This window comes from Mastigoproctus giganteus, chromosome 10 (assembly GCF_048544385.1).
Source record: "Mastigoproctus giganteus isolate SK-2022 chromosome 10, ASM4854438v1, whole genome shotgun sequence".
Classification (NCBI taxonomy): domain Eukaryota; kingdom Metazoa; phylum Arthropoda; class Arachnida; order Uropygi; family Thelyphonidae; genus Mastigoproctus; species Mastigoproctus giganteus.
Genome location: NC_143584.1, coordinates 116,985,613 through 117,004,904, shown reverse-complemented (window position 1 = coordinate 117,004,904; position 19,292 = coordinate 116,985,613). Strand labels below are relative to the sequence as shown.

Here is a 19,292-nt window from a genome sequence, read left to right as displayed (position 1 = left end):
TTCTTTTAAAGTCCACACTGCATCAGAAATTAAATTATAATGACAAAATACTCATTTAATATTAAAATACAGACCAAGATTGCTTACCAGTACAATATGCTTTCAAACACTAGCTTACCCAGCATTTTTATGTCTGTGGATTTCTGTTTAAGTTTCCATTAGACATAAATCAAATATGATTTCTTCAAGAAAGATACTGCAGCAGACTCTGAACATCTTCAAAAAGGTGTAATTTGTTAATAATAATGGTACCACTGCTTCAAATTTGGCTGTAAACAGCATTTCCAAACCTCCACCACCACCAAGAAAAGATCTGACTTCAAGTTTTCCTTCAGTTGGTTGAATATTCTCTGGCACTTGGCATTGCTATGAGGAATTATTACAATGACAAGAATGACTTGGGATAACTTTTTATATTATTTTTATATTGCATGCTTCCTTGTGCACTTGTCAGTTGTTTACCAATCAAAAGATTAAGGTACATCAATTCTTTCTTCTTTCATAATAGTGTCTTGTAGGTTCTTGAATCAAAAATGACATAAATTGATCTATAAAATATAATTTATTTACCTTCAAAAATATTGAGAAATACTAGAAACTGTGTGTATGTGTGCACACGTGATTTTGTGAAATCGATTAATTTCAATTTGGTTAAAAAAAAACTGAGTATAAGTGTGCACACAAACATACACAGAGAATAATACACAACTGTACATTATCACCTTCCATTCCTTGTATAATGTGCATATACAAGGTTTTTGCAAGTGTATATGGATAACACACAGAAAACTTCATTTCGGTGCATGGTCAAAAACTTACACTGAGTAGTGACTACAGCATGAGAATGGACAAGACAAGAGTTTTTGTGATTTTGAACACAGCATGACAATGAGCACCAAATCTGTTGGCATAAGTATTTCAAAGTGATTTCAATTTGCCTTTAAATGATTGGAGCAGGTGAAAGGAACTCAACATGGGGAATAAAATTTTAAAATCAACTAATTATTTGTATCAACATGTTAGAGAGAGTACTATGGACAAGAATATTCTAGACCTGATTATCATCCATGATGACAAATCAAAAATAACTTGCATACTAAGAGGAGTTGAATTAAACAATAAAGGAGGAAAGAGATTTGGGGGTATTACAATCTGGGCAGATGTCAAAGTTCTTCATGCAGTGCAGACAAAGAAACCCCATATGAATGATTTATTGAAATTTTCTTGCAGAGATTAGGAGGTCATAATTGCACTGTATCCAATAATGGAGATTGCACCTAAAAATAGAATATTGAGCTTCTTTAACCTGCTGGAGGGTATATAACTTTTTGAAATGATTATGATCAATTCCCACTTGTGTGGGAATTGATCCAATCATAATCTTTTTTCAATAATTTTTATTCCTTTTTTCCTCACTGATTGCTAAAACTATAGGGACTCTAAATAGAAAATATCAATTTGATATTATAATTAGTTTAAAAAAAAATGCAATTCCTAAGGAAGCAAGATTTTTGGCAATTTTTATACCCTAATTTTAAAAGAAAATAGTGCAAATCTAAACAAATATTTCTCGTGGAATTTTTTTCATGTTAGTAAAGAATAGTATAGTCTTTCATAATATCTAACACTACCTTTATATCTACAGTAATCATTTTGAATAAAAATTTTAATATACAACTGTCAAAATAATAATTAAACATCAGCATATTGAGATTCATTAATCATTTTTATCAAAACTGAAAAAGATAATGTTCTCATTGAAAATCTAGACTTTAAAGTTCCTAACTGAAATAGTTATTTAAGTTTTTTTGCAAAATTATCCAAAATTTATTTTTTTAAATAAAATTAATCTGACAATCTTTCAATGGAATGCCTTGTAAAAAATGAACTGTTACATAAACAAATAAAAACATTTTTTTTTAAGTTGTTTACATACGCTCCCTCACTCTCCAGAGATTGTAAAAAGACACTTCAAAAGATAAACAAATGGTCAGATATGATCATGTGAAGCAGTAAACCACATGAACAACATTTAATCAGTGTGACTTGTCACAGTCTCCAGAGCATATCTGAAATCCCCTATCTCTTATAAAATACAATTCTTCAAACTATTCTACATTCAGTCTTATCCAAACCATGCAAAATTATATTATTACCTTTCTAATATTTTTCAGTTGATTGAACAGTCAGGAAGAGATGTGTTGATCAAAAATTTAAATTTGGATAAAGAAAATAGGAACAAAGGTCTTAAGATTCGTAAGGAATTTATGTTGGAAAATATTTGTGCTCAAATGACTTAGTGATGTCTGTATGAGGACATTAATTGGTATTGATGACAATATCAATGATTTGTTGATAAATATTAAACCAGACATTGGAAGCAAGGCATATAACTACACTAAAGATCATTGAGTTTGCTATTTTAGGTTGTGAGAATATTTAAACAACATATGTCTCAGTTAGAGGGTTTCTCCTTCCTCTTCAACATCTAGAAGTGTCATGGAAAAAGTATAAGCCTACAAATGTAGATATAACTCCCAATCTGCCTTCTGCTTTTGAGGATGAGCATGACAAGACTGAAAGGGTAACTGGAAGTTTGATTCAATCTTGTTTCCAAACTGGAAGCAGGTTAGGGGATTTGGAAAAATATAGGGAGACCACATCTGTTTTCTTGACATAAATTAATCTCTGTAGAGTGCCTTCAAAAAACTAGTCAGATATAAACAAGAGACAATTTAACTTGCTTGAACAAATCTGATTAGTATGATGTCTCTAGGACAACCTGGCTAGAGAAAAAGATAAAAAAAGGATAATCTGAACAAATAAGAGATTAATAAGAACATGCGAATTATAAAGGCTTTGATTTCCTCTAGTACTGAAGTTAAAGATGTTCGAATCTCAGAATTAAAAGTGCATTTAAGTGGTGTAAGAATTAGTGTTATTAGGAAGACTAAAGTAAAAGCAATTTTAGTTGAGCACTAAGAATATTAAATAGAAGAAACAAACCTAAAACGCAAGGATTTCAGCTTGATGATCAAATGGCCAAAGCGATAAAGGCCTAGAATTATAATACATTATGTGAATTTAGAAGCTGATGAGGAGGAATTACAGCAGACTCTTGATTTACCGGGATCGGATTAACCAGGACACTTCAAGATTCCAAATTAAAAAAACAACCAGAAATCATAAAATTCAAGTAATAAATTGAATAGGTATATACAGATATTTTGCAAGTCGTAAATAAGCGACGATAAGCGGCATTATAAGTCGTTTTATTAGGAGATTAGTGTGCCTATTGTCTTGCAATCCCTCCCTCCCCCACTGTCTTTACACCCACCATTCAAAAAAAAAAAAAACACCAAATGTTTAGTTTGATAGTGCGTCGCATCAATTGTTGTGTGCAGCACAAAAGGACAAATTTTGTTTCATTATGCATGTCAGGGATGTCGAAATTTTTTTTTGTTTAGAAATCGCAAAAATGATGGGCAAACACAAGAGTTGTGCTTGAAAAACTTGAAATTATTCAAAAGTTTGAAAATGGTGCATCCATTAAATCTCTAACCATTATAATGTTGGTGACCAAACCATATGCGACATTGCCGACCGGGCTAGCCAGGTAGGTTAAGTGCCTGCCTGGTAACCCAAACGTCGCAGGTTCGATTCCCGCCTTGGGCTTGGATCACAGTAAAATGTAAAAACTTTGGGAGGTGCATTATGGCCATAGAAGCTGATGCGCCAACAACTAACAAGGAAAAAAAAAAAAAAAAAAAATATGCGACATTGTAAAAAATAAAGGGAAGCATCGTACTGGACAGCAAGTAGTGCGTGTTAAGTTCTTTATCTATCGCCATACTTTTTACATAGGTTGCTGAACATTTTTCAATTCAGCAAGTCCCCGACTTACGTAGATTCGGAATTGCATTATGTTTTTATAATTTTTTTATATGACTGAAGATTTCAAGTGAAAGGGACATACATTACACCATAATGTATAAGTATAGTGTGAAAGCATCAATAATACATAGCCAAATCTGAATGAACAGAATATTAGCAAAGCAGCATCGTTTTAAGTTATATCTCATATTGTGAATACCTTCACCATGAGTTGCCATGATATTGCACTACTTTGAATAAGTAACGCTTCACCTGAGGGGAAGACTAATGTTACTTATTCTCAGATAAATTAACCTATTTACGATGATTCTATATTTGATGTTTCATGATTTGTTGTTGTTTGTTTTTTAAGAGCATTAGTAACTAAGGCCATATTGCTCTGGGGATACGCGGTGGTCATTCCCTGACCTTTCCACATCGTCCGTATTTGGTGGTCATGGGCTCAAACCCCGGTCTAATCAAGAAGTGTGTGCTGCGCACTTGATGCTCCTGCCCACCTGGCTATGGAGGCACCTTTCATGATTTAAACACTTTTATTGAAAATTGTTCTTTTTGTGATGTTTTTAAGAAATGATTGATAATGGATGATGATGAATAATATATATCAATAAAGTCTAAATAGTTGATTTGATTTTAGTTCTGGACACACACTGAGTCAGTAAAAGACTTATTTTAGAGTGATCAGTAGACTATGATGGGCAAACACAATTAGCTCATATTCTACCCTACTATCTCTTTTGCTGCATTTTCCTACTCCTCTTGTCTCACTTTATCTTGGGCTAAGATGGGCATCCAACTTAGGCTGGACTGTTCTAATGCTTGTTCTTTTCTTGGTATACCATGAAATGACCAGGCTCCACACACACCACAGACGAAAGGTTTAGAATGTTCTGTAGGTCTTTGGGGTTAGAGGCCAGTCATAACAACATAGTAATTTCAACAATGTAGTGATGATCAACACTACACCACAATATATGATCACTACTACATTGAATGGCCTTTGCCATGACCAGTATTCCACATTTACATGGCTGGTATATCCAATGGGCTGGAATTGTCTACAATATAGAAATAAAAGTTAAAAGGCCATATATCTCACTGATGGCCTTAATATTTTACCATTAGTAGCATTCAGACGTATACCGCATATGGCAGTAGATGTTTTTTCTTTCATCTTATCAAATCACTGAAGAAAAAGAGAACCTCTGAATGTCAACTGAATCTAAGTTAATTTAAAACACAGTCCCTCCTCCCCTTTAGATATGTAACCCTATAGGCAATTTTTCCACCTAAAACTGGCTTGTATTTAATTGGGTAGCTACAACATGACTGAATGCAACTCTAACCTTTTAAAATTAGTGTATTCTAGACATTCAGTGCAAATACAGTCAGTAACTCTGCAACTTTGGTTTATTCTTTTTAAAAGAAAACAGAACAGGAGGGCTATGTCCAAGAAGGTTATTGTGTCCGGAGTTGGATAAGTCATTCAGAATTTTTTTTTTTTTTTTTTTTTAATTATTATTACACAATTCACAATAATATTTTTTCATAAACAGAATAATAAATTTTAATTATACTAAAATCATCTTGCAGAATTTTCCAAATAACAATCCTGATCAATCTCTCTCTCTCTCTCTCTCTCTCTCTCTCTCTCTCTCTCTCTCTCTCTCTCTCTCTCTCTCTCTCTCTCTCTCTCTCTCTCTCCCTCCCTCCCCACTAAGTTAAAAGTATAATTAACTCAATACAACTTACTTCTTTTCCATTTCCAGCTTTAAATCAATGCCTTGTTTTTCAAGAAGCTCTAGTTGAGCAAAACTCCAGTCAACAGGATCTGCACCTGAAGTAATTAATTAAATGTAACTAACAGATCAAAAGAAAATCACTAATCAAAATATACTAGAGTAACTTATGTATAACAGCCTCTTTTTTTTAACAGTATTAGATATTTGGTTATCATTACTAAATTCATTGAATTGTTTTAATCAATGTGAATTCAACTCCCAACTTTCTCTCAACACCCTTCATGACTATAAATAAATCCCCCAGATTGCCTATGCTTAATATCATTAGTACATACATGTACAGCAATGTTACCTTTTGTGGCCTTAAAAGATAACTGTTCTACACTATCACCAACTTAGGCTCTTAGCAGATATATCCTGGTCATATTCCCCTATCCTCCTTATGGTATTATATATTTCCAGTTTCCATGATAGTTATTCTTGGTTATTCCACGAGAATAACCAAGAATAACTTTCTCCTGTGGGGCCAGTGTCTTATGCATTTGGTCACCTTGTAATGCAGCCTGGGGCACAAGGATCATACACCTGGTGCATCAGACTGTGATGCCGAGTTGGACAACTAAGTGCTTGATCAGTTCCTAGTTAATGCACTCAAAGGAGATCCTTTGAGTGCATTAACTTGTTTCATCAAGCACTCAATTATACCATCAAAATGCCAAATTTCTACTAGTATCCTCACTCTTTCACATCTGACAAGCAAAAGAATCTCCAGTGCCACTATCACATCCAGCTACAGCAAATTCTGATACTTGTTAGGCAATACAAGCAGTGAGGCTCCTGATTCATGGAAAAATTGCTTTTGGCAATTCCCAACTCATGCTCCCATTTCACCTTTAGCCAAGGCATCCTCACTGCCCTCAGCCATGTGCTATGCTGCTCTAGCCCAAGACAATTTTTGCTGAAAAATAAAACTACTAATACCACTGCACTATGCCACAATACCACAGTGACACTGCAGTTTTGCTACTCGTAAGTACCACAACAGCAATGCTACATTATTCATAATTACTACAGTAATATACAGAGTACATGTCATCAAATAAATTTAGAAAATAACTTATACTATTAATTATACACCTACAGAATTAAAGAAAAGAAAAATAATAAAGAATTATATTTATGTCTGGTACTGACTGATAATAAAAAACTGAAACCTAATTTCCCACTGCTGTAAACAATATATATCTCATGCAGTAAGTGGAATTTCTTGAACTAGTTAATCAATTAAAATATCAAATATGCTGCTTAATGACAAAACACAAACAATAGCTTTACCATAAATTTAAAAGAAAAAGATATGATAAGGCACAATTGGCCATCCCTCACTTACATGCTTGGAAAGGAAGAGCATAAGCACAGTAACTGACCATTTTTATTTTTTTTATTTTTTTAAAGAACGGTTGAAGGTTGAGAGGATGAAAGAAGATACTTGTTGGGATTAGACTTGAATTTCTATAGATTGTAATTTTCAGAAAATACAGCTACAGCTACAGCTAAAGCTAAGCATGTATGGCAGCTAACCACCTAATTGCAACTCATTAGTCATGAAAAAGAATTGACAATGCTGCCATTAAGTAGAAGTGATTCATGTCTCTAATGCATCTGTAATTTACTCACCTAGGAATGATGGATGGATAAATTTACCTGAAAATCTGCATATATAACTGTTACATATAGGGACATAAACAATCAGGTTGTCAAGCTGATCAGTGAATTAGAACATTCAATAACATGTCTGTTACCACCCTGATGTAGGAATCAGAAGGTGCCATAAAATTATGTGTATGCATTAGCAGGCAATGAAAATTATAAGTGAATGATCATCTTAGAGTGCACAGTGTCTTTAATATAGGTAAGACAGTGTTATGTACATGTGACAGACTTTGAAAGGGAGTCAGATCACATCACTGGGTTGTCAGAAGATGAATGATCACAACATGGCAAATTGGTCTTTGTAGATTGAGGTCCAAATGGTTGAAAACAACAAGTACAGGAAGGTACTCAGATATCACAAGGGCTCTGGTAGCATCAGAAGAATGGCAGAAGAAGACCAGCAAATCAAATCTGCTGACTAGCAACAGGAAACAGATCTGTCACGATCCTTCAGATTTCCAACATCATAATGCCATCCCTGCCTACATCTATGTCAGGGATCACAGTTAGCAAACAACTACAAGAAGTGAGGTTGCCTTCTCGTTATTTGTTGCCTCATCTGCCTTTGACAATATTCTGTCATTGTCAGCATCTACAATGGCACAAGAAGGGCACTGTTTGGAGACAAGAATGGATGGAGCCATCTTTTGTGATGGATCATGTTTGGGATCCAGTGATGGCCATGTTTGTGTTTAGAGATATGCAACGGACAGAGGTAAACCAGCCTGCATTAAGCCAGCTGGCTCATGAGCAACGTATCAACTCTGTGGTACTACACTGACAGTGGTAGAGAATGAAAGGGACTTGGGGGTGGTTGTGCAGGCAGATATGAAGTTCTCTGAGCAGTGCAGATGGGCTGCAAGAGTAGCTCATGGAGTATTGTCAATGATATACAGGAATTTTTCTAGCAGGGATAAGGAGGTGATTATTCCCTTGTATAAGGCAATGGTCAGGCCACACCTAGAGTACTGTATACAGGTCTGGAGGCCTCATTTCAAGAAGGATGTAGAGCTGCTGGAACGAGTACAGAGAAGGGCAACAAGATTAATGAATGGAACAACAGGGTGCTCTTACGAAGAAAGGCTTAAGTTTTGCAAATTACAGTGTCTGGAGACTAGGCACCAGCGAGGTGATCTGATAGAGGTGTATAAAGCCTTGAATGGTTTGAGCATGCTCAATGCTGATGGGATTCTTCCTCTAGCTCAGAATAATCACCTGAGAGGGCATAAATTCAAATTGAGGAAAGACAGATGTAGGATAGACGTGCGGAAATTTGCCTTTAGCCAGCGGGTGGTTGGTTGGTGGAACAGACTTCCATCCCTTGTAGTGGAGGTTGATAGCCTAAATAAGTTTAAGGCTCAGCTGGACAGGTATTTTTAACGAACAGAGGGGTGAAGTGGAAGTGGGGTTTTTTTTTTTTTGGCTGATGCTGCATAAGCTTGCTTTCTTGCATCAAATGCCTCTACTAATGCTAATGCTAAATGCTAAAAATGAAGCGGCTACTAACATCCGTTGCAAGTGCTGAGTACCCTACCTCCTCAGGGTAGGAGCTGGGCAGATTTGCCCTGGCTAAAGTGGTAAATACTATTCCTCCCTTACTGGGCCCCCAACCTGGTAAGGGTTTGCATATCTCAGACTTAATCCAAAAGATGAAGAGGAATTTCCTGGCTTGCATAGTCGGGAGAATCTGCAACCACTGCTAGAGGCTAGTGTTGTTCCTGGAGGTGCTAAGGAGCAGGGAGCAACTGTGTCTTTGAGGAATGCATTTCCTTGCAGCTACTGTACTAGAGTATTCATCACAAAGTGGAGCCGAGGTCTCCACATTAAGCGGACCCATATCAAGGAAGTGAATGAGGCAATTCAAGCATCCAAGGTTAAAGCCCAATAGTCATCAAAAGAAGAGGCAATGTTGGTGCAGGCCGAAATAGAACTCCTTAGGTCATCAAGTAAAAATATAAATCAGAGACTCTGTCAACAATTCCCTCACAGGAGTACTGAAGTCATTAAAGGTAAGAGAAAGCAACATAACTATGCCATTCTCTTTTCTTCTCTCCCTTCCCAGACTGAGGTTCTCAAACTTTCTAACTTGTCTGAGGAAGAGGTTTAGGGAAGTATATCAGAGAAGATAAAGAAACCACTCTATGATGTTACTGTGGCATCTTTGGTGGAAATACCTGAGCAGTGCTACACCTATCGTATTTTGAAGAATCTTCTGGCTGAAGCTATAGATGGACATCTGGATATGGAAGACCCAGATAGATATATCAGGATTAATCTTCTTCGTTTGAATGTTGCAGTTGGATGCCCTTGGCGTATATCGCCTGATGGGAATACAAGAATAGCCGGTGCTAATAAAATATCAAGCAGAGTAAAGCAAAAAAAGGAATATGCTTATATGCAGAATCTATATCATAATAACAAAAGAAGGTGTGCTTTTAGCATGCTTGATCCTGTAGACGTTGAAAGTGACAGTTCCGACTCGAAAACTGTGATTGATTTCTGGGAAGAGGTGTTTTGTACAGTGCCAGATGAGATGGCAATGAGGAGTACAACTGCCTATTTGGAGAAAAAATAGATTAAGGAAAGCATCTATAAACCTATTGGGATAGCAGAACTAAAGGAATCCTTTCCAGCTGTTAACACTAGCCCAGATCCAGATGGAGTTATTCCCATCTTTCTTAGAAATGTTCCTGTAAAAATTATGCCGGATTTATTCCACATCTTCTTGTGGATGGATGATGTTCCGAAATCACTTTGTTCTTCAAGAACAACATTGATCCCTAAGAAGAAGGAAGCGTGTACACCTTTGGACTATCGACCAATTACTATCTTCAAAAAAAAAAAAAAAAAAAAAAAATTTCTATTTATACTCCGACACGACAACCAAGTCAGAAGAGATTACAATAAATCATCAATACAAATACTGTATTTATCGTATTTAGTTGTCACGGGCTTGAACCCCGGCCACTCAAGGAACGCGTGCTATACACTCAGCTACATCAAGCATCTCTTCAGTGTTCTTGAGAACGTATCATAAATTATTAATGAAGCAGCTGAATGAAGTTGTGAAGAATGATAATCTTCAAAAGGTATTTCTGCCTATTGATGGAGTAGTGGAAAATGTGTATATTTTTCAGTCACTAATATCTCATGCTCATCAAAGACTTAGGAAGCTGCATATAGTAAATCTTGACCAAGCCATCTGATAATATTACCTTTTCTGTGGTTGTGAATGCCCTAGAGAGGCACAATTTGCCAAGATCATTTATCGGTTATATACCGTGAATGTAGAGTTTGTGTTACACAACTATCAAGTTCCTTAATGGCTTTAGAACTGTGAATCCTAAGAGAGGGGTGAGGCTACTGTTTAATATCGTAATAGATCTTCTGTTTAAGCAGTTACCAATTTATATTGGATTTCAACTGGAGACATACAAGGTGAACAGCCTACCGTTTGCCGATAATCTTATTCTCTGTGCATCTACATCTGTGAGTCTTCAGACATTTCTGGATAGAGCTGCCTTCTTCTTTAGGAAGAGAGGATTGATTATAAATAGAAGTCCTGGATGTGCTCTCTCTCTCTCTCTCTCTCTCTCTCTCTCTCTCTCTCTCTCTCTAGTGCCCTCTGATAGGGAGAAAAAGATAAAGGTTGAGAGGTGCAATTAATTTCCTAGTAGGAAGAGAGAATTTACCAGCTGGTGATATAGAAATGTTGTGGCAATATCCAGGAATTGTTTTCAGTTCTATGGAGAGAACAACAGTCAGCTTGAACCTGGACAGCCTGCTGGGGAGGGTAACTCATGCCCCTTTGAAACCCCAGCAGAGGCTCTTTATCCTACGCATCTTTTTGATACCAAAACTGTATCATCAAGCTTGTCTTGGGTAGGGTATCTGCTCCAAAGCTTAACAGCTTAGGTGTACAGGTCAGATCAGCAGTCCAACAGTGGTTAAGGCTTCCCCATGATGTCATAGCAGCATATTTCTATGCAGGAATTGTGGAAGGAGGGCTAGGAATCCCATCTTTCAGATATAGTATCCCTCTCCTGAAATGGAAGCAATTGTAAAAACTACAATACTCTTCCTCTGATTTGGTTTGATCTTTGACATCTCATCAATGGTATAGGAAGGAGCTCCAGGGAGTGATGAAATTGGATGAACAAATTCATATGGGAACAAAGTCATCTGTAAATGAATGCTGGGCCATTATTGTACAGTGACTATGATGGAATTAGTTTGAAGTGTGGTCTCAACGTTGATGAGTGGGGGACGGGACAAGGCTACTCTCAGGATATGAGTTCATAGAACTTGCGAAAACAAAGATAAATGCCCAACCTACCCTCTCAAGGATATCAAGAGGACATTCCCAAAATAGGGATTTTAGGGCTGGGTGTGTGGCGGTAGAGGCCCTTGCCAATGTCGCACAATGCTGCCATCATACTCATGGGATGAGAATTCGTCGACATGATGCAGTGATGGGTATTGTTGCAGATGATTGAGTCATAAGGGGTGGCAGGTTTCAAAAGAGGCCTGGTATGTTACATCTGAAGGGTTAAGGAAGCCTGACTTGGTATGTGCAAGCAAGGAGCATTCATTTTAGATGCACATATAGTAGGTTCTGGTAGTAGCTTGGATGCCTGTCATAGGTTAAAGAAGGACTATTGCAATTTAAACTTGGATCTGAAAAATCAAGTTAACCAGCAATATGGGGTAATGCCAATAGTTTCAACCATAATTGTTAATTTTAGGAGAGTGTGGTGTCAGACTTTCGCCACACCCTTAAATCTTTAGGGCTTACAGCATCAGACATAATAATAATTTCTGTAAGGCTACTTCAAGAAACTCATAGTTGCTTCACTGTTCATCAGCATATGACTTCAGTCAGATAACCTTTTCATACCGCATCTGTTATCTAGAATTTGTACAGCTACCAGGTGCCATAAACCTGGGAATTGGAAAAAAAACAAAAATAAATGTAGTATAAAGAGTCCACTAATATGGGGGTGGGGTGGGGATATGAATTACAATAGCCATTCAACTCTGATCATTACTGATGACAAGACATTATGTTAAAACCATTTGCTGCTGCTTCTGCCTTTTTGTTTGTTTGTTTGTTTGTTATTTGGTTTTTAGGAGCATTAGCAACTAAGGCCATACTGCTCTGGGGATATGCGGTGGTCATTCCCTGACCTTTCCGCATCCTCCGCATTTGGTGGGCTGGGGCTTGAACCCCGGTCTAATCAAGAAGCATGTGATACACACTACTGCTCCTGCCCACCTGGCTATGGAGGTGCCGTCTGCCTTTTCTATGCTCTTCCATCTCACAACTGTTTTTTAGCAGGACAATACCTGCCCAAGTGTGTGATACATAAACTGAGATATGTATCCCAACATATCTCAGGTTGGGATATGAGAGCCACACTCTGATATCTCATGTTCACTAGATCTATTGCCCATCAAACACATTTAGGATAATATGGAATATACACTAACCTTTGCCAGCCAGCTCAATATCACTGCTGCTCAACTTACAGACAACTGCAAGAAGTGTCATAAAGGTTCACCAAGATGACATCTGCCATCTACTTGACTCCCACTACAATATTTGGCTGCTTGTATCACTGTTTATGGAGGCCACACCTCATTTTGATGCACACTGCATTTTCACAAGTAAATGCTGCTGAATTAATAAACTAACTTAATCATTTCTTGTCAGCATACTTTTACCTCAAAATAAGTAGAGTGACATCTGCTGATCTACTTATTTTAAGTTAAAAGTATGAACTCCTTTGGGTTGGGCAATTTCAATTATAAATAATTACAATTATTTGTAATTTCAATTACAAAATCTAAGAAGAGGATATACAATGGAGTTAAAATCCATCATATTTGAGTGTAATGTTGTGGTGTGATACATAATGGGGGGAGGGGAGAAGAGTGGTGATAAGAATAGTGACAGTACCTGATAGAACTTGGTAAACTGTCCTCAGATATGATCAGTGGAATCAAATGGCTTTCTCACATTCTACTTTAAACAGAGGTTGCCACCATTATAACTTATTCACTGTTAGATGATAATATCTAACTTTGAAAGCTGCTTATGCTACTTATTTCTTCTGGTTTTTTCAGATTTTATTGTTTTTAAATTTTATTTTTTATCTGTATATTTTAGCCATAGTATTATTAACTACTTTTGCAGAATTTTATTGGAAATCACAATGATTTTTAGTCTACATTGTAATACAATATTTTAAGCTGATTAATTCATCACCATTTTAGTTGCAAAGTTGTGTTAGTTTCACTCATTATTTACGCTCCACTTGAACTCGGGTATTTTCAGACATTTTTGTGTAGTAACACCAGGAATATCAGCAATAAAAAGGAAGAAATTCAACTATTAAAACATGGTGCCATTCGACACAAAGGATGTTGAATTTCACTTTGGAATATTTAATATGTACATGTATAGAAAGACTAGGCAAGAATGGGGTAGGTCATTGCAATAAGATCAAATTCTGATTTAAAATCTCAGGAGAGTACAAAGTCTCCATGGCTTTAGATAGAGGAAAAGAAAAGTTGTGTTTGTGCATGCACCCTTATAAGTCCAGTTCGGCTACTTTTACACTGTCTGCAAACTTAATGAATTTTGCAGTTTATTCCAATTCTCTGAACTTAACAAATCTTGAAGAAAACTGTTCAATAGTTGAACTCAATGACATTCAGACATACATAGCATTTCAAGGCTCTGACAGTCTGTTTTCTCATCAGTTTCAAGATCAGTGCAGTATCTTTGTAGGTTTGGGAAACATTTAAATAAGATGGATTCCTGGAGAGACGTTGTTTCGAAGTCTGAAATTTTTTTTTTGGACCGCTCTGAATTCTGCGTGCCTAAAAAATTTGTATGCATGCCATGGGATTGCCACCCCTGGACTAGACAAAGACAGTAGCAAATTTAAAATTGAGAAAGGAGTTCAACAAGGAGGCGCAATATCTCTGAAGTTGTTTACTGCTGCCCTTGAAGAAGCTTTCAGAAGATTGGATTGGTCGCAGAAAGGAGTCGATGTGAATGGAGAGTACCTAAACCATTTACAATTTGCAGATGACACTGCAATCATAAGCCATGATCCTTAAGAAGAGGAAAATCTTAATCAGTTATGCAGAGTTAGTAAGGATTTCGACTAAAGATGAATAAAGATGGCTAAAACAAGAGTAATGATGAACAAGAATGCCACAGAAAGGGATATAATCATTGAAGGAACAGTAATTGAAATGGTGGATTCATATACTTATCTGAGACAAGTCATTAGCTGCAATAATGATAAATGGCTAGAAGTCAAGAGAAGAATAAATTTCGGATGGATAGTATTCAGGAAATATAGTCACCTACTGAGGGGCGCCTCCGTAGCCAGGTGGGCAGGAGCAGCAGTGCGAAGCACACGCTTCTTGATTAGACCGGGGTTCGAGCCCGTGACACCAAATATGGAGGATGCAGAAAGGTCAGGGAATGACCACCGCATATCCCCGGAGCAATATGGCCTTAGTTGCTAATGCTCCTAAAAACTAAATAACAAACAAACCTACCAAGGAGCAATATCCCAATTTGTATGAAATTAAAATAATGAACCAACTCCCCACCATGACTTATGGAAGTGAAACTTGGGCACTGCCCAAATGAATGGAAGAGAAGCTGAAAACTACACAAAGAAGAATGGAACCAATTATATTAGAAAAAAAACTGTTAGATAAGAAGAGAGAAACACGTGGATTAGGAAGCAAACAAATAAAGGACATTCTTACCAAAATCAAAGAACAGAAATAGTCTTGGGCAGGACAAATAGCTCGAAGACTTGATGACAGATGGACTAAGAAAATAACAGAATGCTACCCAAATGGAGCTAAAAGAAAACCTGGAAGACAAAACCTGTCTTTGTCTAGTCCAGGGTTAGCTCTCTTTAAAAATTACAGCTGTGAATTACAGGCTCTAAAAAAGCGATAAGTGTTTACCGTTTTATTTACTTAATTGTTATATTACATTGTACTTTATAAGTAGCCTTATAGTTCTAGTTAGGCTGGTTATTTTTCATTTTTAATTTAGAAAAGAGTTTTTGTAGTATTGTACTTAATATAAGTAAAATCGTTGTTTCGTTCGAATCTTGCAGGCATTATTTTCGCATAGAGAGTGGTAGGGAATTCAAACTTTTAATTGTGGTAAATAAGTAACTCTAATGTAAAATTAGATAGTGTAATATGCATCAATGGATTTAGAATTGTATTAGATAGTGTAGTATTGATAATTAATTAATTAAATTTATTGACCTTATTAATTTTCAATGTCATGCCCCAGACTAGAGCAGCAAAGCAATGGGCACAAAATGGAAGGAGTGCTGTGATTCAGGGGAGAACGGTGTGGTGGGGGGGATTATTCTCCAACACATTAAAGCCTAGAAAAATGTGTAATGTTAGCCGAACTCTCTGGAACAGAACATGATTTAGCCAAGGAGGATGTCTTTGCATGTGGTAAGTGCAGAGAGTGTCTAGAAATTCAGTGCCAACTCAGTGTTCTGATGGGCGTCTATGAGAGCTTGAGGTGTAGGGTAGATACTCTCAAAGAAATTAATGAGGGGACCCATAAAGCTCTCAGCTGCCCAACTCAATGCCAGAGCTCACTCTTGTGCATCAGGCAATACAACAGAAATCTCCAAGGCAGAATGTGCTGGTCTCACAGAAGTTAGTTACTGTCCATGAATCTATTGTAAGGAAGACGGGTAATATACAGGTCGACCATCACTATTCCAGCCACCGGTAATCCGATTCCACTGGTAATTCGGACATATATTTCCACGAACATAATTTCAAATTTCCCCCGGTCGGCACACCAACCTGCCGCTACTGTTTTGGTGGCATTGGTTGTAGCATCAGCTGTCGATGCAAACTCGTAAACACTGGCAAGCTATTCCTACTTGTTTTTGTGCATTTATTATTATAACCTGCTCACATTTAGCCCCAGCCATGGTTCCAATACATAAAGGAAGCGCTTCTTGTGGTGTAAAGTGTAAACACCATACATTGTCCATAACAGATAGTTGAACTTCTGAAAAAACTCGACAGCGGTGTGTCTGTGGAAAGTTTAACTCTGCTTAGTTATAAATTCCAGCAATTTCTCTCAGTTCCTCTTATTTTAGTAATTTTCTTTTAGCCATTACTTTTTAGATTTTTTTTTTTTTTCACAACACACTTGTACAAACTTTAGGAAAAACACAACACAATATGATGGTTAATACAGTGCATTAATGAACTTGTTTTCACAAACAATACTGACAAACTTATTGCGACATTTGAGAGTTTATTTTACAACAATTAGTTTTATTGCAGTGCTCGCTGCGTGTGCAATAAACTAACCATAAACAACCTTCATATGTAGGCCGAAATAGCGTCACACGTATATGGTCGAAACGGCTTCTCAAGAAATAAAGTAACCTGCTGGGCCACACTGGCCACATATATATGACACACAGAAAAAAAAAATAAATTTTTTTTTTTTTTTTTTTTTTTAAACGAAAAAATGACAACACTGACATTACAATATTTATTTTAGAATTACTAATCAAATTATTTGCTAAATATTTTTTGGCTCCTGGGGAATTTTTTTCTTAAACTAGCTTGACATTCAACGTGTTAAAGGTAGAATGAGGTGGTTAGCTGTTGGGTAAACTGTATGTGCTTATATAACCACCGGTGATCTGGCAAAATCACTAATCCGGAACCACACAGGTCCTAACGCTGCCAGATTAGTGAGCGTTGACCTGTATTATGTAAAAAGGACAGATGGAACAGGGTATGTCTACCAGGGGCAAAAGTCGATGATGTTGTAGAGCAGATATCATCTTTTCAAGGCACAAAGGGTAATATTGTTGTACACGTTGGTACTAATGACATTAAGAGTAGGAGACCTACAGATTTACTTAACAAGTACAAGTCAATGTTGAAAAAAGTTGTAAGTTAGGGTTAGAGTTGAAAGTATCTGCAATCCTACCCATACACGACGACAGCCTTGTCAATGAATTATGCTCCGGAGGGATTGTGCACGGCTCGTGGGATAGAATTTTTCTCAGAGTGGTCTCTGCTTGTTAACAGGAGAGACTGCTTCTACAGGAGCAGGATACACTCAAATAGAAAGGGTGCACGAATATTTGCTGATGCTATCGAGGCAGTGCTAGGTGGGTCGGAAAACTGTTAGCTTGGGAGGGGGGAGATTCACAGACTAAAAGGTCAAAAGTAGTTGCAGGCAGAGGTGAAGGTGATTCTTGCACTACTTTCAGCAGCGGCCTAGAGGGTAGGGTGCTGGTAGTTTCAGGGACTGATGGCAGTCATCACGAAACAAATAAATACATGGGCTGTGTTAGGGTAACTAAGAATAAGAATAGGTGGATGTATACTTGCATGTACACCAGTGCTAGAATTATAGTAAATAAATTTGATGAATTTGAAGTGCTGGTCAAGACGTCAAAGGCAGATATTGTTGGGATATAAGAAACGTGGTGTCACACAGATATTAGGAATGCAGAATTGGAATTTGGGGAGTACAATGTGCACAGAGAGGATAGACAGGATAGAAAGGGAGGAGGGAGTATGCTGATAATTAAGAAAAACATAAAATCTAAGGAAGTGCATCCAGGTTGACATAGATGGACAGTGCAATGTTGAGTCAGTTTGGTGTCACATAAGCACTGGAAAAGCAAAAATAAGAGTAGGAGTGTGTTATAAGCCTAATGATTCTAATGTGTACAATGAAGAATTGTACAGAGAAATAGTGTGGGCCAGTAAATAATGTTTTATAATTGGTATTTTAACTTTACAGATATTGACAGGTGTTCATGGGTTGGTCACTTGCACAATAGCTTTTTTTTAGATTAATTGGATGATTGTTTTCTGCAGCAGCATGTTCGAGAGTCAACCAAACAGGGTAATACTCATGAACTGGTTATCAGCAGTTAAGAATTGTATTAATTCATCACGAAAGTGATGACTTAATAAAATTAAGGAACCACCAAGGTGGCGGTGATCACAGTGTACTGATGTGGGATTTACTTAAAGATATAATTACCGTCAGGGCTAAAGAGAAGGGTTTTTGCTTCCATAAAAGTGGTCTCAGACATTTTTAAATTCTGCACAGTGGGACCAACTCATGATGTTAGCAACATCAAATTCTAAGTGGGAAGCATTCGAGGAATTAATCATGGAAGCTAATAGGCTTTTCATATTGATTAAGAAATATTGTTCAAGATTTAGGGCTAAATGGTCCTTGAGGCTGCCACAGACATTCTCTCAGATATGCCAGACAAACTGTACTTGCTATCTGGGAGTATAAAACGCTGATGGAACTGATATTCGGGTGACACTCAAGTCAAGTGGACCCAATTTCGGCGAAGTCCGGACAGTCTGTGACAGCCAAATCCTCTGCTTGCACCCTCACGATTGTGGGACTGTTAGTAATCCTGGGTATAAACTCCATGCACAAGTACATGGTGGGTGACCACCCAGGTGTGAACCAGCGTAAGCAGGGGTCGAGGTGTGGTGCCCACACCACATGGAGGAACGCCGCCCTTCTATGTTACCAGGCAGTACTAGGTGGTAGATGACTCTCATAAACCGGTGAAATACCACCACTTTGCTTATTGGAGGCTTGAAGTGGTGGAACCCATGTTTAGTCTCTAGAGCTAAGTTCCGGTCAACACTTCCCTATCTCTTCCATCATGCAGTATGATTGATGACTTTTGAGGTTATTATCAACGTCGTGGCGAGATCCAATATTCCTTACATTTCGAGGGTACCGCTCTAAAACAGTGTTCGCAGGCCGGCCGCTAGTTAGTACACCAGACCGAACCTATTGGAAACTCTCTAGGAGGCTTCCGGATCAGCTATTATATAATCTTGCTACCTGTACTC

General features: G+C 37.3%; 1 protein-coding gene across 4 annotated transcripts in view; it reads right to left on the bottom strand.

Annotated features, from left to right (window-relative positions):
- The window catches only part of unc-104 (kinesin family member unc-104), a 1,041,320-nt gene that overhangs the window by 603,710 nt on the left and 418,318 nt on the right, over positions 1–19,292 (bottom strand). For all 4 annotated transcript variants that reach the window (XM_090382707.1, XM_090382708.1, XM_090382709.1 and 1 more), the window contains exon 18: positions 5,647–5,731. In XM_090382707.1, coding sequence (XP_090238833.1) covers positions 5,647–5,731 — 85 coding nt within the window. The remainder of the gene's footprint in view (positions 1–5,646; positions 5,732–19,292) is intronic.